Genomic DNA, 21,774 nt, shown 5'->3' with positions numbered 1-21,774 from the left:
TTGAATATTTGTTACGTTGTAGGCCTGTTGCTCTCTGTGGCGAGACTTTTTAAACGGGGAGATCGGCTCGCATTCAGGCCTTGAAGTTGAAAACCAACTTCAGCCAACCACCACTGTGGCGCTGGTGGGGTTCGAACCCGGATCATCGCGATGCGAGTCCGTCACTATGACCACTCGACCACCACAGCGGCAGATACCCAGATGCTAACTTTCATAAGTTCTTTAACTATCAACAGCACAACATTTCATGATGGAGAGGTTGTTCAAATAAAGTTCAGCCTGAGATGTTTAAAATATCACTATAATGCAAGTTTTTTTTAGTGACCAGACATGATAGCGGGGAAGTACTTTTACTGCAAAAACCATTGTGCAAAATTAATTATATTAGGCTTCTAATTTACATGAGACTGATTTGGATTTAAGGGAGTAAATTTTGTTAAATTAGAAACCTCCAAAAGAAACATCCAACCAACCACGAGCTATCACAGCAAACTTAAACATATTGCTGATCCTACTTCACACAAACAGTATATGTAAATATATATAGGATATCGCTACTGTAGTGAATAAAACTTCTGCCACCAAAAAGACAAACAACCCAAAAACTAATAAAATCTGGCTGCAAAAGCTATGGCCCTCTCTTTTTGCATTTGTGATTGCTGTAGTGCTGACATAACTACTAACTGATTTCTGACTTGGTTATTAAATTTTAATTTTAATCTCTGTTGTGATCTTCGTCAGAGCATTAAAGGCTTGTTCTATACTTTTAGGGATCTTACATTGGATGAGTAAATAGGAAGTTATTCTTCAAGGCCAGTGGCATATCCAGAGAAGAACAAGGAAAGCAATTTCTGCCCAGAATAAATTTTAGCTGTATTGGCAATTATCCTCTGAAATCACTTTGAGCTTTAAAAGTCTTGATTTTTTGCCTCAAATTCCTTTAAAAACACACTATTATGAGGGGGAGAAAAAAATTTTCAACTAGGTAATCAAGTATCTGTAGTTGCAACTATGAATTTTTCCTGCTTGGTGTAACTATTTTGTTCATCATTCTGAGTAGAGATATAATACACAACATATACAGTGAAACCTGTCTTAAGCAGAATCAAAACATAGTCTGTTCAATGATTAATGCTTTTATTTGCACCTTTATAAAACAGAAATCTGTCTAAAATGGAATATTATTTCAGTCTTTTGACATTCCGTTTCATACAGGTTCCCCTGTATCTCTTCTGCTGGGTGAAGGACTCAGAGCTTTATTAAAGTATCTATAAGTGAAATGAGGTGTGATATGGGAAACTATTTTATGTGAAAAAACCACTGAACTATAGTTAATAGTTTATGTACATGTAAGTCAGTTAGACATACTGGCAAAAGGTGAAAAACAAATCAGAGAGCTCGTGATTACTGTTATTCAAAGTATTGGTATTCACGGAAGAGGTTTTTTCCAAAAACTGAAAAGAGAGCATTAAAAAAATCCCTCTAATCAGTACGAAAGCCCCTGAAATTTTGAGAATGAGGGAGGAGATAGCAGTCTGTTTTATGAAATTTGCATCAATAATTTTATCAATATCTTCTCTATCACATTTAGAGGAATCATGGGTTTTGTTTTTGAAGCAGGATTCAAAGGTCATTTTTCCACTATTACTTAAAATATTTTCTTTTTTGCTATTATTAAAATTTAAAATTATTGTGACTATACAATAGAATATCTTCATATTATTTGAAGGAAATATAACTTCTGTTCTATCATAATATATTCTATCTGTTCTTTTAAATAACATAATTCTCCTATACAAAATACACATTTCAAGATTGATGTAATGCATCTTAAAATAGCTGTCAGAGGTGAATTATTATTTTATCCCATTTCACATCTCAGATATTGAATTATTGTGTTACATACCTTTCAAATATGACTTGGTGCCATTTTCCATCTGAAACATAAGTATTATGTTTGATTTCTTGGGCACCTGAACCTAAATCCATGGTTAACACAATTGTTCCACCACGTATTTCCAAAGCCATATAATCATCCTATAATTAAAAATAGAAAAATGTTCAATGCACATAATAGATTTAAATTGTCGTATCTGTTACATTTGAACAAATGTAGGCTTATTGGTTTATGCAACCAATAGGCTTTTTGGTTGCATATTTTATAAAAGGACATTTATCAAATGTTTTATAAAATGACATTTATCAAATGTTTTATAAAAGGACATTTTTCAAACTTTTATAGTATAATCCTAGCCTAAGGCAATGGAGTAAGGCTCTGTATACCTTGAACGAAAGAAAAGTCCAATACTGCAGCTTAGCTCCTTTAAATTTTTATAAAGTTCATTAAAATCATCCAAGTTCTTTTCTGTCAGCTTTTATGTCTCAAATGTCTAAGATAATCACATATAAATTTTAACATTGATTTACTGTCACGATAAAGTGCCTATTGTAAAATTGCAATGAATACTCAATTTAACAATTGTTTTGGAATCAGTTATTGTTATATTGAAGATGTATGTGCCTGCCAAAAATTATGAGTTGGAAAAAAAAATGTGTATTTTTAGCATCAGTCACCCACTTTATAAGCCATGAGTAACATTTTATCAATGCAAAATCTAATTTCTACCTTTCTGGCAAAATGGGTACTCCTTTTTTTTTCATTTCATTCCCTTCCCTGTGTAGTTTTATCTCAAAAACATTTCCGATTTTTGACACATTTTATGAAATATATTCCGTAGTTAAAGGGTTAAAGTCTGACCTGTTCAAGAGTAAGATATCATCACCCTCATGCCAGAAGCACGATAGTGCAATGTCCTTGGAAAAACAATGAATGTGGGAAATGACATTTGAATGTTTACTCTACCCATGTTACTCTATGGAAGTTATGTTCCCAAAATGTTTGGTTACATGTGTTTCAACAGGGATACACGTTCGTGTTTCAGGCAAAGCTTAGATAAAAAGTAAGGTATCCAACCAACTGTAAAAAAATGAGAAAATTTGCAAATCCATGCTTCTGGCATGGAGGAAGGACAAAAATTAAATATAGTGAAACTTCACTATAATGATATTCAATATAATGATAAATCCCTCTACAATGATATTTTTTGAAGTCTTGTTTGGATATGTCTATACTCTAATGGTAAACTGCTGCTTCTCGATATAGCAATAATCCCTCTACAACGATATTCTTTCTTGGCTCGCACAGTATTGTTATATTGAGATTTCACAGTATTAATGATTCCAACTAATAAATTCAAGATCACATCGGAACAAATCAAATTTTTTGCATGTGAACTATTCCCTATATATATGCCCTATGTGTTTCTAAGGCCAAAGGATATAGTTATATTTTTCCTGTGGAGAAGAGCTATTCTAATAGGACAGTAAGAATATTTATGCAATTTCTCTAAGAGGACTGACTCATTTACCTGTTCTTTTTTTTTTTGTCTATTGATAAGATCAACTTGAACAAAAAAAATTTAATTGCATTGTAGGATTTAACCTGCAATCTATTTTTGAATTAGCCAAGCTATTTGTAGTTGGTAAAGTATCTGAATTTCTCATTCTGGATTTCTTAAAGTATCTGAGGACTTTCAAGGAGGACATATTGAGGCACTATTTAATGGTGGCAACCTCAGGTCCAATAGGGCAGCGGTTTTGAATGTGAAAGCTCTCGTGAAACCCTTGATGGTCATGAAAGTGCTACATGGAACCCTTGTGGCTGTTCCACAGAACACAAACTCATTTTGAATATTTCTTTGATATAATGGGTTACCTTAAAATTCAGGTAAGTTCTGTGGTTCAAAAAAAGCTCACTTTCAGCAAATAAAAAATTTTCCTTTAAAAAAAAAATCTGTTTTTGGGACTTACATGATAATGCTCCTTAAAATATGGGACTAATGGCCACCCCACAGGCATGCACTGGATTTTCTCTGGGTGGGAGTTCATAATTTTTCCTCTGGAATGTTCATTTTACTACAAAAAAAACACTAAAATGTTGGTTCAAGAGTGCCCCCACATTTTCATGCATCAGTGGGTCACCCCAATAATTTGCTGACAAAATGCAAAATAATATTTATGCCATTTTACTGTCACATGGAGTTTGAGCCAGCTTCTGCTTCAGAAATTTATTTTTAAAAAAATTCCAACAAATTGTAACAAAAGAATGATTTCAAGGGGAAAAAGGTTGCAGTAGAATGTCTTTCTTGAACTTTTTTCCATGGTTGGAATGTCTGCAGTCCCTGACTGACCCAGTTTGGGGAGGAAACTACTGGGATTACTGTTTTTCCTTTGTTTGGTTTTCCAAATAATCTGGATATTTTTAAATGGCACTATTTTGTCAAAATTCAGAATAAACTAGTTTCAGTTTTGCTTTAAAAGCATTAGTGACAAAAAAAATTTTTTTTAATTAATAGCTGTCCACATTCCAGGATTTGTAAGGGTTCTGTGACATTTGATTCTCTGGAACCTCAAAAAAAGCTCATGAAGCACCCCAGGATTCAATGGAATATCAGTTTGAAAAATATGTAATAGGGAAGTACTTTTTGTTAACGTTCCCTGGAATCAAACAAAGAGAAAAATAGACCAGGTAAATTTTGATGAAGCAGGATCATTTAATTTTAGGGCTAAATCAAAGTTTGACTATAAATAAAAACCATTGCAATAAACATAAAAATGACTGAGAAATTTTCTGTGAGAGCGCTCAAAAATCAGCAGCACAATTGAAACTCGAAACTGGATTACAATCTTGTTGAATTTAATTCAAGTTCTACAGTGATGCCAAAGAGAAAATTCCATCAATATACCATGCATAATTATAAGCTACACAATCCAAAGCAGATAATCAAACAATGATCTAGTTGCAAAACAAAAATTAAAATAATTTTACCGTTCGAACACGCTTCATCAGACTGTGTGCTCCCTTCTCATTTCCTACATATGCCAAAAGGCCATATTTTTCTTGAGTTTTGAAATACATGGACATCTGGGTATATGTTGCAGCTCTCTGAATCCTTTCTGGGTTACGAACTTGAAGAGTTGTATTTTCGTAAAACTGTACACCCAATTTTATCTAAAAGAAATTCAATATAATGAAAACAAAAACAAGTTAGGCAAACACATATGGATCATTCTCATGAAATTGGCCTAAATTGTGTCCCTAGCAGTTTATATTAAATATATTTGACAAAGAACTTTTCTTTCCATCACTTCTTTTTATATTCCAGTTTCGGAAAAGTCGCCACTCTATTTCTAATTGTTTCATCAATAGATTTTTAAAATTTGCTGGAACAAATTTTCATTTGTTAAGGAAATGTTTTTCTCCTGCCTGTCCTAAGCCCATTTTTCAAATTTTAAAATGATAACTTTCCATCCTAAAACAAAAATATATTCTTTTTTTTCAATAATATATATTTTTAGGATCTGCATACTTTCATATTTCATCTTTTCATAATTTTAAATATTTTTTATCAATAGTTTATAGCCAAATGAAAATTTGCCCCAGCTTTTTTTCTCCTATTTGTGACATTTGTAAAACATTGGCTTAAATTCTACAGCACCAGTTGCCACCTATCAAATTTTGTACTGAGAAAGTTAAGGAGAATGTAGTCATCACTTGAAACTCCTTTTAAATCAATCAGAATTGTAAATTAATTCACAAATTAAATTTATTTAGGAAAAAATTTGGCAAGATCAATCTTCGAAAATGCTTTTCCTTTCGCAAGCTTCACAAAGATGTCATCGATTTTTGGCAACAGATGTTGGTCAACCTTCAGAACCGGATTCAGGGTAGCTTTGTAATCACCACATATGCGAATGTTTAAATCATATTTCACCACTGGAATGATGGGGTCGCCTACTCACTATGGTTCACAAGTTCAAGTACATCTTCAGGGACTAATCTGTCTAGCTCTTGCTCGACATGTTCTTTCAGTGAGAAATGAATTGGTCTCGCTTTCATGAATTTCAGCTTGATTCCTGCCTTCAATTCAATGTGACACTGTAATTTCTCCAGCTGATCAAGACCTGAGGTGAAAATTTATTTCAGAATATTTTTGAAGCAGGGTCTCAAGCTTTGAAGATCGCAAACCTTCTTGGATGAGATGCTTCATCTCAGGCCAGTTGATTTTCAAGGTTTGTAACCATTCCCTTCCAAAAATTGCATTCACTGGTTGATTCACCAAGTATAGGTTCTGAGTAGTAGTTTGCTTTTCATAAGGTACTTGCATGATAGCTTGACCCACTGGATGCACCAACAATTGACCAAAGTTCTTTAGAACCAAGTTCGTTTTCAAAATTTTTACACTTAGACATATTTTCTTGAATTCCTGAACATTCATGCATGATACTGTGGCACCGGTATCCAACTCTATGGAAAGTTTCTTTCCCTCAAGGTATACATCAAGCATCAACTTTTTGTTTCTATTAGCTTGTAGATTATTGACAGGAAACACGTCAGATTCTGTGTTCCGCAGATTCACATTAGTTTTCAATCTACACACTTTCTGTAGGTGTCCTTTCTTTTTACAAAATCTACATATGCTGTCCTTGAATTTACACTGATGAGCCATATGAAAAGTGCTAGGACAACGATACAAACACGATTTTGCCCCACTGGTTTCATTTTATGTTTTGATTCTGAGTTCACGTTGCTCTGGTATCGTTTTCCTGTAGGTGCCATTCGAGACACTTTGCTGATTTTCTTCAGGCCAAACTGCGACACTTGATTATGCATTTCTTGGACATCCTTTGATGGTTTCTAAACCAAGAGCTGTAGATTTTGCATTACTGTAAGTCAAATTCTTGACAATCAGAAGTTTCTTTTGGATATTTTCAGAACTCAAACCCATAATGAACTTATCGCGTAACATCACAGATAGATTCGGTCCAAAGTTACAATTCCGTGAGTTTCTGCAATTAGATCGTAATCTGCTATCGACTCACCTTGGAGTTGATTCCTCTCGTAAAACTTGTAGTGCTCCGTCATCTCGTTTGGAATCGGATTCAAATGTCCTCACAACAGGGTGACGATCTCATTGTAAGACTTCATAGACAGGAGATCCGGAGTGGCCAGGTTCTTTAGGATCCTGTAGGTGTGTGGCCCAATGAAGCTGATGCTTTCTTCCTTTCAGGTACATGGTGAACGGCGAAAAAAATAAGATTCCAACATAGCTATTCCAATGTTCAACAGATTCATTAAACTGTTTAAAATGAAACTGAAACCGTACGGTGCCCACTGGTTTAGTTCGCATAGCCATCTCCTAAACAGATACAGTTCCAGTATTCTTTTAATCCTTGGTTGCCAGTTTTTCTATTTCTTTAATGGTACAGTTGATTACAATAATGTTACTACACACATATACACATATATGATGATAACAGACACATGATTACACAGATCCTATTGTAACAATGGTATGGTGCAAACTGACTAAACGTCCAATAGCCATGATATGATACAATGGCATGGTAGTGCCATCTGTCAGACAATAAGAGAAGCACATTCATAACAGATGACAACTCCAGTAACCATGAGCGATATTTCCCAAACTGCCTCAAGACATAACATAATTGTGTAATCAACCACCTCTTTCTCCTTTGCCACAGTCTAATTATAAAAGATCCCAATAACAAACAGAATGCCTTCAAATCGTTTATTACAGCAGTATATGTTTCACATGACCACCACCACAGAGTATAACACATTTCAGGCGAGTCACAAATCCAGCAACGGCAGAGTGCAGCAGGTCCACATACACGGTTTACAATGGTGAACTGGTTGTGGATTAGGAGCGCAAGTTCTTATAACCATCTCATTTGCATATTTCCACCAAAGTTGCTCATACCAGCACCACCTATTGGCTGTTTTTGAGTTACTTTTCTTTCCTGTCTTAAAAAATTTCCAGTGACTTAGCGATGCTAGCCCAACAAACCATTTTTTATTTTGGTTATTTTCCCAGTTTTTATTCATTTTCAAATTTTCTACAGACTTTTTAGCCCACCCTGTATGAATATACAGCAGTAGTATTGCTAAGAATATTGTCCCATAGGATTGGAATCCACCAGATGACACAGAATTAATCAGTGTAGTCAGTGGCATGGGCCCCATATCCTGGAGCCGGAGGGCTCTAGGCTAATACCTTTGATGGGGCCCCTCTACAGTCGATTTATAGTGTAAAATAATAATAATAATAAGATTTATGCCAAGAGGGCTTTGCCAACCCTACCCTCGTGGTGGTCATGATCAGTGGCGTTGGAGCTGGGGATGCTGTGGGTGCGCAACCACCTACTGTAATTTGTGATACGGTTTGGAGCATCAACAGAATTGATTCAGAAATAAAAATTTCCTACATAATACTCTCAAGACGAGCATCTACAGGTTCAAAACACTTTTGATGCCAATGATTGTAGTGAAGAAACCTAGAGACAAAAGGTGTTGTTCTTGCCCAACTTGAATTTAATTGCACACAGTAACTATAGACAGGTGAATGGAAAAATACCTTTGGTGTTGACAGATGCATGATTGCTCATTTCAGTTATACCACACACAACCCATATCATGCTTACAAGTTGAATAGTAGAATTATTCCATATGGTGATAAGCTTGCTGATTTAGGTACTCTTATTGATAAGTAAATTCAGTTTTCTGAACACTGTTCTTCAATGGGTCAGAAATGCAAAAAGGATGTTAATTTGCATACTTAAAAAGATACATTTTCAAGTAAGAAACAAAGGTTGTGTTAAAAGCAAGTTTTCTTTAAAAAAAAGTTTAATTTTTATTATTTGTAACTTGAAAGGTGAAAAAGATAGTTAATACATGTTTTATTGGTTAAGGCAATACAAACTGGAATTGTTATTTTGTAATTAAAAAATACAAACAAACAAAGAAACAAATTGTGATTAAAGAATATATAAATTTGTTGCTCAAAATGTATGGGTAATTAATATCATTATGTAAGCTAAAATCACATCCTGTAAGTTAAAATTCTTTTTCTTAACCTTTGAATAAAAGCATTTGACAATAAAAAAAACTTTGTAGCACAAAATTGTAGAACCATTAATGACAATGATTAATCAAACAATGAAAATACATACCCAATTAGCTTGATTTCTTGCTAGAGCAACTTTTTGTTTTACCTTTTCAATCTTATCTGATACATCTACGCCTACTATTTTAAGAACACTTTCTTTTTTTATGGCTTGGTCCATCAGATCAGATGTGTCAGGAATGATAGAAGAAATTCTATCAACTATAAAGAAATAACTTTTGCATAAAAAAAAGTTTTAAATATGTTTCTCAGTGATGCATAAATATAACACAATCAAACTTTTCATTAAGACAGTCAGAGGAGGTACAGAAAATAATTTGTATTTTGTCAAATTTAGTATTATATTACAAAGCAGCAGCTAGATTATAAAAAGCAGCCCTTGAAATAGATGTTTTAAATTGAGGTTCATAGAAATAATTCTATAAAGAGACATTTATAGAAACTTTCAGTCATTGAATACTGAAATAACTAACAAGAAAAGGGTCCAAAGGTGTCATCATCAAAAAATTATAAAAAAAATTAAGTATATTCATCTCATCCAGAAACACATAAAAACAAAAAATTAGCGAAGGAATGCAATTATTAATAGTACAAAAAATTATTAAAAATGGTAAGAGTTGGTTACTCTGCATCTGTCACACTTCTTGGCAATATCTATAAAAAGCTTCTTTTCCCTCTTTTCTCCAGCTTTTCTTTTCCTAGTAACTAGTTGTCTCTCTTTTTTCTCTTTGTCTGTGCTGTATCTAATCTTGTGTAGTTTAATGATGTCGCTCCAAGATTTTAAGGTTGAGGGATTTCTAATTTCATTCTTGGCTTCTATTGGTGCCCAAAATATTAATATTTTCTTTCTTTTTTTGAGCGACCCATAATAATTCTGCCGGATATTTTAATATTTTTTAGCATATTTAAATGAGTAGAATTAGTAGTAATTTTTTTCAGGATGACATCTTTGGGCCCTTTCTTTGTAAGTGAATGGTATATACACGTGGGGGGGGGGGGGCACCCAAAAGTAACCAGAATTTCTTTTTTAAAAGTTGTTTACTCAATTTTTTTACCAAAATTCTTCAATTCTCTTAAAAGTACTCTCCATTAGAGCTAATACACTAGTAGAGTATTTTCTTCCTTTGTTGAAAATATTTTTGAAATTCATCTGTTGTGATGCTGGACAGCACCATCATTTTTGTTTGCACCTCATCCATGCTGGTAAAATGCTTTCATTTCAGATCCCTCTTCACCATAGGAATAAAGAAAAGTCACACTGAGCTAATTAGGTGAATAGTCCGGGTGAGGCACAGGAGTCACACTGTTTCTTGTTAACAATTGGAGCACTGTGAAAGATGTGAAACAGAGCATGCATGATGCAAAAACCAGTCACCCATCTCTAACAAATTGGGTCTTTTCTTTGCACACTGTTGTGCAATCTTCTTAGCAGCTAGCTTGCAAAAAGGCATCCATACTGTCACGTGTTCATATTTGTATATGGCAACACTCATGAAAAACCACAGTCACGGCCGCTCGTATGTATGTACCGAGAAAAAGAATAAAATTGTTTTTGTTTTGAGCAGTGTCTTCTACCTAAAACCCAATGCTGATTATTTGTCAGTACTCACGAAACACATACACTTGAGTTCTTCCTATAGCAGCATCTCCATAAGCTTTTTCTAACATCGCAATAGTTCCTATTGCTTTTTTACTGAGCTGAAAGTATAACTTCACTGCCCTATACTGTTCACATAAGTCTGCAATAACCAAAAATGATGAACAGGCTAAACAGCTTCTGCAAAAAATTCACAGATGCCAAATACAATCTTTCCAAGCAATGCCACTTGGACACATTGGCTCAGGAGGAGTGGTTTTATGCTTACCTAGTAATAGAACTGCGTAATACTGATGATGCTTCGCGTACCATAAGGCAATTCCGGTTACTTTTGTGGGTACCCCCCCTCATATACAGGATCAAAAGGAAAAGTCTGTGTGTCCTTTTTACTACTGAAGAAGAGATACTCAATTATAAAAATGGGCTTATCTATAGTAAAATAGACATACCTAATCCATCAAAAGTAATCACGGTGCTTCTATCAGCAAAATAAGAAAGTTAGCAAATTTTGCTCAGTGATCAAAAAAAATATTTAAAAAAATGCAGATTACAAATTTACAGAGTGTTATTTGCAGAGAATTGGTTTATAAAAATAGTGTGTATATATATATTATATTGCCACCTATCATTGAAAAGCCACATACCACAAGGAGATATTTTGAAAAGAAAAATATGATTTCTTAAATTTGAGATGCAACTGTCAGTACATCTTGAATAGGATTTCAATAGAACTGAATTTTATTACAGTTTTTTTTTCTAAAATTTGCTACTTCCCCCCTCCATCACTGTAAAATTAAATCAATTAATATATTACAGTTTTTTGGCTATTTCCTAAAATTAGCTGGCCCCTAAAGTTTGCCAATTGAGGCAGTTGCCCCCTTTGCCCTCCTCTAGTTCTATTCCTGGTTTAGGGGTTGTATGTTAGTACTGAATTAAGATTTTTACCATCATTTTCCAACGTCATCCAAGAGGACAACAGTATCTAATTTTTTATTAACCCTTTAATCGGTTTTTAAAATTTTCCTGATGCGCATTATAACTGCCACATTGGAAATATAAGCATGTTAAGAAAATCAAAATAAAGAAGGTCAAGTTTTATGAGATATCTCGAAATTGCCAATGTAAGGTTTAAAAGAAAATTTATATTGGGTTTGTTCTAATGAAGTTCCCCTGTATTTTCCAAATTATTAACACGTTCAAATAGTTATCTATACATAGCATAGGAGTACGCAGAATTTTCTCGAGGGGGGTTTTTCAGATTTTTTTCCTTCTGAGGGGGGTTTACATTTCTCCCTGCAAAATAACACTATTAACTTGGCTCGGGGGGTTAAAACCCAAAAACTCCCCCTTTGCATACGCCAATGATACATAGTAATACAACAGTTAATACAAAATATGCTGAAAAAGTTTTCAGCTGACTTTAATTTCAACACAAGGTGTACGCATACCAGAAAACCTAAAAATCTCATTTCAATAGCCATTATTTGTTTCACTAACCATGTAATTAAAACAGAAAATACATACACTTTGTAATCTTTTTTATTTAATTATTCCAGAGTTTGATAAAAGTTTTGGTAACTTATGTTTTTCGGTAACTTCAACACCAAGTAATTGGGCAATTCCCCCCCCCCCCCCTCAAGCTATGTCTGTGAGGACACAGGCAAAACTTTGTCTATGTCATGGATATCTATAATATTTGTAAGATTTTTTTATATCATTCAGAACAACAATGGATGTTTTAGGGTAAAAAAAAGACTGTACAGAGTAGCGATCAGTCTGCACAGGTAAAAGAAATAAAGGAAACATTGTCCACACAAGAGTCAAATCTGGGGAGCAAAAAAGCCATCGATATATTGCTATGTCCACTGATAGTTGTTTGCACCAAAAGTATTCTTCAAGAGTAGAATAGGTTTGCTTCACTTGCAGTGAGAAGTGATGTCTAATCTCACATAAAGATTACTCATCACAGAATCTACATAAGAATCCATTAGAAACAATTCTATCAATTTTTTTTTTACTTTGACAAGCACCTGTAATCAGAGTTTTCTTCTTTCTTTAGATTTTCTTAGAATTTCTACTGAGCATGCACTGCTTATTCTTCTGTGTAGGTAAAAGAGTATCACCAAAAAAAATTTTGTCTAACATCAACAATATGAATTCAATAATACATTCTTTAACCCTTTAACTGCACAAAAAGTTTCACCTTTGTTTTTCTGTCTCGTTATTTCTTCAGTATATAATTTTGTAGGAAGTCACATCATTTGTTTTATTAAAAATTTAATTCTCATGATATCGCATCGATTGTTCATCGATGATTGAGCAATTGGGTTAAACAGTGAGCACAAATGAGTCATGTTTCATTCAGAAATTCAATCCTTTGTATAGTGGAATCTCCCATAACTGACACTCTGCATTAGACTGCACACATACTCGGGAGGAGAGCAAAGAGTGCGACTACAAAAGAGAAAATGCATCAGGGCGGAGGTAGAGGTGCCCTCACATACTGATGAGGCGGAGGAGAATGAAAATTACCACAGGGGTTCTGAAAGGTAAAGAAGAAAAGCCTTTGAGTGGAAAACATGACATCCTACCAACTAGCAACCCTACCAGCCCGTTCATGCCAAATCAATCAATTTGGCAATATTGGAGGCTTCCAATAAACGCGTTAATCCTTAAAAGAGTACAAGTCCTGATATATGTTTCTAATGACTTCTTGTATCAAACCGTTGTTTCAAATATTATTGCATAGCATGTATAAAGATTGAAATAATTATACTTCAATCAAGATATAGATACTGAATAAAAATACATACCTATAATCCGCAGAGAAGCTAATTTTGAAACTTTCTAAAGAAAATATCACTGTTAATGAGATGAATTGAGAAGTTATCCATACATCTCGATGAGGCAACCGTAATTTTTTTATGGGCAGTGTTATCATTTTTTTTCTCATGGTAATTGCTCTCATATGAGGTTACTGCATAGCAGATATGTTAACATCCATACTTTTTTACGGGCATCCTATTTCAGCCCCATCATTGGGCATTTTGCCTGTTGCTGCCTTTGAATATGTATCTATCTATAAATCTGAAAAATTATGTTATTGCAAATTAAATTTTGGAACATTTATTTCCGTTTCAACTTCTTAGAGGGAAAAAAAGCTGTAGTTATTATTCATCCCTATGCACGGCATCCCAGGGTAAAGGCGTACACAAGAGAAGGGGCCTCACGCACTGCCCTCAGCTAACCAAGAATTAGAAACAATTTTAATATATCGGTGAAAGAAAATAAAACATTAAAAAAAACCTTTATATACTATTTTTGAAATTCTCAAAACATATTCAGTATTGAGTAGAAAATTGGTGTTGACCAGCAATTCTCAAACTTTTCTGACTCTCGGAGCCCTTTTTAGTATATAGTTTCTAAGATGGAACCCCTGTATGCCTTGGTTTTTTTTTCATTTGGTTATAAAATTTAATGATTCACTTTTTACTTTAATCGAGTGGTCATGGAGCCCCTGGGAAGGGCACATGGAGCACTGGGTGAGAACCGCTGGTATAAACAGTACAGAGATAAAGTTTTCTTTTTAAAGATTTTGGTGTGTTTGTGGGGAGACATGATTTTTCTGCCGGAAATTTGCTGCCAGGGCAAAGGCATCACATGAAAAAAACACTAAGAGGGCTGAAAGTTATCAGTAGTCCCATAACGGGCCTCAAGCTCATATGTAGGAGGATGCAGTGCACCGTATTCTATATTCATTAATTGTGGAAGAGGTTCTCGGCCCCCTAACAAAATTTATTGGGAGGGCATCTGAAATATCCTCGCCCCCTCCACAGGTTCTGGTGCCCAGGGCTGCAGTAGATGTTTGGTCAGCTGGGACAAGAGCTCATTTTGGCGCCCCCATGTAATGCTGAAGGAGGGGTTGATTGGTGGAATCTACGCCTCCTAAGATTAGGTGCCCAGGGCACCATATCTGCCTGTAACCCCATAGTTGCAGCCCTGCTGGTGCCTATGCCCCATGACAGTACATTTCTAATTAAAAGCTATTCAGGGACAATTAAAAGGATGGAATTTGCGCCCCTTCTGATACTACCTCAGGAAACCAGACCCCCCTGCTCCCCTCTTAGTTGCAGCCCTGTTCGTTTGTCAGAAAGTTCTCTTGCATATATAATGTAGTTTTCCATGCGATAAGTGCAATGGGATGAGCGGAAGTTTGAGAAATATCTCGGAAGTCCCAGTAAAATTTCAAAAAATATTGATGTCTGAAAGAATAATGGGAGGGAATTAATCTGTAAAATGCCACCACAACAATCATCAAACTTTTAAATTAAGATAGGTTAGGTTAAACGCAATGGGAACTGAAAAGAAGAGAGGGTGCCAAAAGTAGAAAAAAATCGGAAACACTCCCTCCAAACCAAATGGGTGTGATGATTCTTCCTCAGAATATTTTTTTTCTCAAGAGAGAGAAGAAAAAAAGGGAGAAAACTGACCAATCCCCAAATAGCGTTTGATTGTACCTCATAGTAAAAACAAACCAGATTCAAAGAGTTGATTCGCTACCTCGTTGAATGGCCTCTTTCTCCTTCTTGTCTCAATTTCTGTGTATGTGAGGCACAGAAAAAAACAGCACATTTATTTTTTATGCTTGCCCTACTTCTTCGCTCTCCTCCCGAGTATGTGTTCAGCCTTTGGGGATACCTCCCATTAACAGACACTTTTTGAATTTTGTCAACATGCTTCAATGTATTTACTACCTATTAACAGTCACACTTCCCATTAGCAAGAAACTTTTCCATCCTATGGAAAATGGACAAAATGTACATAGGTAAGTACACGCATTATGTGTTTAAAGATTTTATTATTATTTTCTAACTTGGTACATTTTCATTGCTACTGCTTATGCTATAACAGAACAAAAATATATTTTTTTCATTTTGTTCAAATATGGAATTTTATTAAGAAGCTAAAATTTTCAAACTTTCAATGAACACCTAATATAATGTCCATTTTCCATGGAACAATGAGAGTCATTATAATGAATGTTGACTGTATTACTCTTCTTTCATGAAATTTTAAAATTTATAAACTTTCATGCACATTATATAAATACTGTAGATAGGCCTATAATGTACAGTTAAATCCTGTTGTAGCACTTAGATGTCGTGCCAAACCTGCTTAGCACCAGAAATTTTCAGTGAAGAAATCTTCCATTTCAAGGCTTTATACATGTTAAACTGTGATTCAATATAATGCCAGAGTTCTGCAAAACAAATGGTGCAATTAAATCAGGGTTCAACTGCATATGTAATATGCACAGTAGATTATTTACAGGGGGGCTAAGTGGACTATAGCCCGGGGCAGCCAATTTGGAGGAAACTTTTTTAATTCACGTTTCGTAAACGTATAGAAGTTCCATGTGTCATTTCTATTATAAATATTATGTAATTACTAAAGCATATTGTTTATTTTTATTTGCTTGTGTTTTCTCCACACAGACTGCTGTTGAAGTAAAAAGTGTATGATTATCTAACCTTTGTATTTACAGTGTTATTTACCACCTTCCCAAATAGTATTGTCACAAGTAGTGGTGGGAGGGTGAGTAGGCAACCAGCGAAGCAAACAGCACTCATTTCAGAGTAGTCTACTGAATGTGTTGGAAAAAAGACATAGTTCAGCCGACATCCCCTAAGAAAGGGGGAAGGTATCTTATTTGGAGGGATATCTTGGAGGATGTTGGTACAGTGGTCTGGAAGGAAAAAGAAAGGGGGGCTCTTTCAACACCCCCTAGGTATTCTGAATACAGGGAGGGAGGAATATCCTCTTTTTTAGTCTTAAAAAATGTTCTGTAGAATGAGTAGACAGGACAATAAGAATCGTCAGGAAAGTGTATAATGATGAGGAGCTGTTTGCTCTTGTTGGCGTTGTTCGGGACTTTGGTATATATTAACCATCTGGGAAAACAGGCTGGGGTAAACACCAATAAAACAGTGTTAAGTGGCTATAAATCGAATGGATGAATTCGATTACAATACAATTTTTTTTAACTTGTTTGGGAACTAAAATGGGAAGAAGCTGGCAGTGCAGTCTTAACACATGGGCCCACCCGGGCACGGCCTGGGGGCCTGGTAAATTACCAGGTAGGGCCTCATAAAACCCACTTGGCCCAGGAGACCATGATGCTGTTAAGACGGCCCTGGAAGCTAGTCAATCCAGAACAACATCCGTTTGCAGTCCCTAATTGGAATATAAACAAACCATGGTACAGAATGGTAGGCGGGGTCACATGATTCGTTTACTAGTCCTATAGGGATAAGGGGCAGCTCTGCTCATGGGAAGTTTTCCTGAAAAAAAAGGGGGGGGGGGGGGAAACAAATGTGGAACTTGGCAGAACCAACATTTTTATGAATTGTATACAGTATTACAAAACTACATTCACTTATAAATGCAGGATTACCAACAAGAAAAACTGAAAAAAGCTCCTCATCATTATACACTTTCCTGACGAACACAAAGTAAGCAAATGTCAAATATAGCTACTCATTTCTGATAAGTTCATGGTTCATGCATTCTCTATTTTGTGAGTTTTCTTTAATGATAATTTACGAACAATCACCACAATTCAATCTTAAATAATTTGGATTTCTCTGTAATACTTGTATTCAATAAGGTGTACAACGCAGGTGTTTTTATATGATACATCTATAAAAGTTTGAGCTAGTACTCTTTTAAGAAATTAAAGTAAAAGAGAGGAATATTTCAGTTTCACTTTGGGTGCAAAGCCACATGAAATTGACTCACATCCTGGTCTTAATACAGTTAAATCGTGTTTTCTCTGCAATCTTTATATTTCTCTCATACTTGCTTTTTAGATGTGTAACAAATACAACAGGTGAACAGTTTACATTTTAAATTTGCAGTTTGAAATATTTCTGTATATTGGAGATAAAACCATGTGCCAAAAGGGAAATTTTCATGTTCTATACCTATGTATACATACAGGGTGTTCTGTTAATGAACCGACAAACTCAGAGGGTTGTTAGTAGACATCAAAAGGAACAAAAATTGCCATGGAACATGGTGTAGCAAACCACATTGAGAGGGTGAAAACATATGCAAGCTCTGAGTCCAGCTGTAAACGCTCGTGTATTTGTCAAGGGGAATCAGCAAACCGTTGCAACACGGTTTCTTCCTTTTGAAGAGTGCATGCATTGAGCGGTCTCTCTGCATCACGCCGTGCTGGGTGGAAGGTCCCTGTCTCCCGTAGTAGTCGATCGATCGTGGTGAAGCAGTATGGATGCGGACTACGCCTCATCGGATATTGCTTTTGGGTACATCCGTTGTGCTAAGCTCCCATTGCCATTTGCTCGACCGTAAATCAGATGCATATCAGCGTATTCCTCGTTCGTGTAGTCAGCCATCACGATACTCATTGAAACAGACAACTAACTGCTACACGTGATTACTACCGTAATAGCACTAATTTACGTCATCCGCAGTGCATGATCCTACCCCAGAGCATGCGTTTTGCGACGCTGCTTACGTCATCCGCACTGCATGATCCTACTCCCGCATGTGCGTTTCGCGACACTGCTTACGTCAGATATGATGAGCAAATGCATTCAGCGACGCATACGTTCATGTGGTGCTTATTCCAAGAAATATGGTACTGTATTAAACTACACGTACTGCAAAAAAAATATACTCAATGAAATATAGAAACAAAAAGCCACAATAAAATATATGTTAGTTATTGCTCTGTTTTGTTTTAATTCTGATATAAAAAATAAATTATGACTCAGTAAATCACATATCAATTTGTATTTAGATTCAATTTAATTCAATTCAGTAAAAAAAAGTTAGGGTAAAAAAAGTTAGACTGAAATGGGAGGGGGCGGCAAAAACATAAATACGGTCCTGAATATGCATTCAATTGTCAAGCACTATATATTAGTAACTATTTAATTAAAAATCTATGGTTTGATTCTTTTCTTATTCAAGATTCAAATCACATGACATTTTAAGTTTTTTCTGTATTTAACATGTAAAAATTATAGGCCACAAAAACATATACTTGCCATAGTTGTGTGCTGCTTTCATGGCTTGTTTTGTATCATCTAAACCAGATGGGACATTTTGAGCTTCTAATATATCATTAGGTAGTCTGTCAACAATTTTCTCTATTTTTCCTTTTGCTTGTTTAGCAGCATTGTCTGCTAATGCTGAGCCTTCAGCAGCATCCCCAGCGACAACACTTAATGATCCTACATAAAACAAAAAAATATATATAAATAAAATCAGAGCTTTTTTGAGTGAAAAGAAAAGTCAAAAGCAAAAATATATAAAGGTATGAAATTTTCATTTCTAATTAAAAAATTCAGTTCTAGCAATGAAAATCATCTTCACTACAATAACAGTACTAGTGTGTAGGAATTTTCATTGGTACGACAAATACAGATGACTAAAGCAGATGAAGATTTTCTTACAAAAAGTACAGCTAGCATATTTAAGTTGACTCAATGGTAGATTATAATTCTGTTGATGGGTCTCCAGCAGAGATGTATGAATTATTGCTTTTCTCAATCAATTAGATAGCTAAGTGAAAAGAGAGGTTGGATTTCAAGAGAATTGTGAAGCTTTGACGAAAAAATGTGGAGCACTAATTACTGATACAATTAAATAATCCTACCTCCTTTACACATCAAGATCTGTCTAATAAAAAGAACAATTAAAGTCAGGCACATAAATGGACTAGCTTTCAAGAGCTTGTGTGAAAATCCATTTCGACTTCAAAAAACCAAAATATGTGGGAGAAAAAAGAATATGCAAGAGTGTACTCTATATAATTTTACATAGCTAATATAATTAAGAACATATTGTATAATAATATTTCTTGACTAAATAAAAGTGGAGATAATTGATTAGAAATCCATAACATTTAAAAATAAAAAAAAATAACTAAAAGAGATCAATTAAGATGAATTGATTCAAACTTCCCAGTAACAGACAACATAGTACTTCAATATTTTTCCACCAACAGTAAGTGTTTGCAATTGGTGAGCTCTCTATTGGGGTTATAAGCACAAACATGGATAGCAGACCAACAATGCAAATATAACATAGTTAGATAAGGATTGAACACTGTCCTTGGGTAATTCATTTAAAATAAATTCATTCCCTTGGATGTTCATTACCAGGGGTGGCTTAAGCAAGGGTGCAAGGGGTGCAGTGCACCTGGGTGGCAGGTTGTAAGGGGCAGCAGCATAGACTTTAGTTAAGACTCCAAAATTTTAAAAATTTCACTCAGTGAAAATTCACATATGACATCATGCTTTTGGGTCATACATCGACAACTCTGATCAGAATCATGGATAATATCATTCGGGTATTGTATAACTTTTGCAAAATATAAAACAGACCTATATCATAACATGGAAAAACTTTGTTTAGAGTTTTATCAGAATTTAAGATTATATTTTCAATTTTTTTTTGTCCAATTTTTTTTCCCCTGAATTTTTGAAGCTGAGGTGGAACCAGAGCATAATTTATTTCCCATAAGTTGTTGTTATGAACTTGAGGACTATGTAAAAGGTTGGAATGTGTACATACACTTTGTTGACAAACATTTCTGAGCTCAGTTCATAATGTACTAGTTAATATCCATGCTATAGTGGCCACTATGATCCATATACTTGTGCCGCTGCTTCCACAATAGACTTTCTATTGTGGAGACAAATGTAAAGTAAAAAAAAAAAACCCTTCCTTCAGTTCTGGGTCAGTTTCTTTCAGTTGACCAGATTCACAGTCACTCAGCTGAAAAACTTTCTTATGGAATCTATGGATTATCATATTACATCAAAAGCATATCATAATCTACACATTAAACAGTTTAACTTCTCACACAATAACACACCTTTAACACAATACATTACACCGTTCTAACTCCTCACAATGGCTGAATAAAGAAAACTCGGGGTCTTAAGTTAAAACAGTTCCAGTTTTAGAGTAGTATGATAAAAAAAAAACGAAAAAAAAACGAGAGTTAGTTAAATAGAGCAATAGGACAATATTTTTGTGAGAGAATAAAGCAGCTGTGTTGTTTTTTCACAAGAAACAGGATGAATGGTCATCTTGTTTGCCTCTGGGTGTGTTTAAGATATAGGATATCAATCGGTTATTGTTGTCAGAAATCCTGGGCTCTGATGTGATCATATTAAGTGGCGTGCACACTATTTATATAAACTGGAATAAAAATAACCATGAGCTTGCAAAAAGAATGTAAAGAACCTTGACATTTCTTATAAAGCAATAAGAAGCAAAGCCATGAGTTGAGCCCAGAAACAAGGCAATATTATCAAAAAGCCAATAGAATCATTTATATGGAATCATTACATCACACTGATCATTTTACAGGTGAATTGAAAGATGATTTGTAAAATTTGTTTTGTTTTGATAGTGATACATCTCAACTCAAAAATTGTTAAGCATAAACAACTTATGTGTCCTGCATGTTGAGAATCACTGATGGTTTGAAAATAACTAGTATCAAATTCTCATCTATGTTTCAAGCATATAAGTATTAATAAAACTTTGTCTCAATCATAAAATGCCAAAAAAATTATCATATGCTACCTTCAGTCACCTTAAAGTGACTATAGAAAGAATATGAAAAGAGCTTCTGTGCTTTAAAAAAAAATCTTGATGACAGAAGACATTGAAAAATGTAAATACATTACAGTAGAACTTCATGTATAAACTTTACATTATTCATTTGATTTTTTTTATTGCATTTTATAATAATAAAAAATAACTTTTATGTAAGAGTAGTTTCCCATCATTTATGGCTTATTTTCATCTTACTCAACCTCAAAATTCCGTAAGGTCTATATTATCCAAGGTAGGTCAGGTCTATATTAGCTCAGATAGTTGGGGTCCTACTGTATGTGCATAGTCATATAATCAATGCAGAAATTACTTACGAAATGGCAGTTTATCTAAATCTTTATCAATTATATCTATAGCTTTTGATGTCTTTCTGTTCTGTTGAGCAATAAACAAGACATCTTCTTTAGCAGCATTCAATTGAGGATCAAGCTCTGAAAAAAAAAAAAGTTGTTGATATTTGACAGCATT

At 34.6% G+C, this 21,774-nt stretch overlaps 1 protein-coding gene across 2 annotated transcripts in view; it reads right to left on the bottom strand.

Moving 5' to 3' along the window:
- Positions 1–21,774, bottom strand: part of LanA (laminin subunit alpha) — a 308,555-nt gene that overhangs the window by 60,079 nt on the left and 226,702 nt on the right. For both annotated transcript variants that reach the window (XM_089239807.1, XM_089239808.1), the window contains 5 exons: positions 21,621–21,737; positions 18,720–18,905; positions 9,094–9,248; positions 4,889–5,071; positions 1,907–2,037 (listed from right to left, as the gene is read on the bottom strand). In XM_089239807.1, coding sequence (XP_089095933.1) covers positions 1,907–2,037; positions 4,889–5,071; positions 9,094–9,248; positions 18,720–18,905; positions 21,621–21,737 — 772 coding nt within the window. The remainder of the gene's footprint in view (positions 1–1,906; positions 2,038–4,888; positions 5,072–9,093; positions 9,249–18,719; positions 18,906–21,620; positions 21,738–21,774) is intronic.

Source organism: Pholcus phalangioides, unplaced genomic scaffold (genome assembly GCF_987345545.1).
Source record: "Pholcus phalangioides strain wild (caught in Gottingen) unplaced genomic scaffold, Ppha-v1.0 ptg000011l_1, whole genome shotgun sequence".
In the NCBI taxonomy this organism is placed as follows: Eukaryota; Metazoa; Arthropoda; class Arachnida; order Araneae; family Pholcidae; genus Pholcus; species Pholcus phalangioides.
This window is presented reverse-complemented; position numbering and strand designations above follow the sequence as displayed.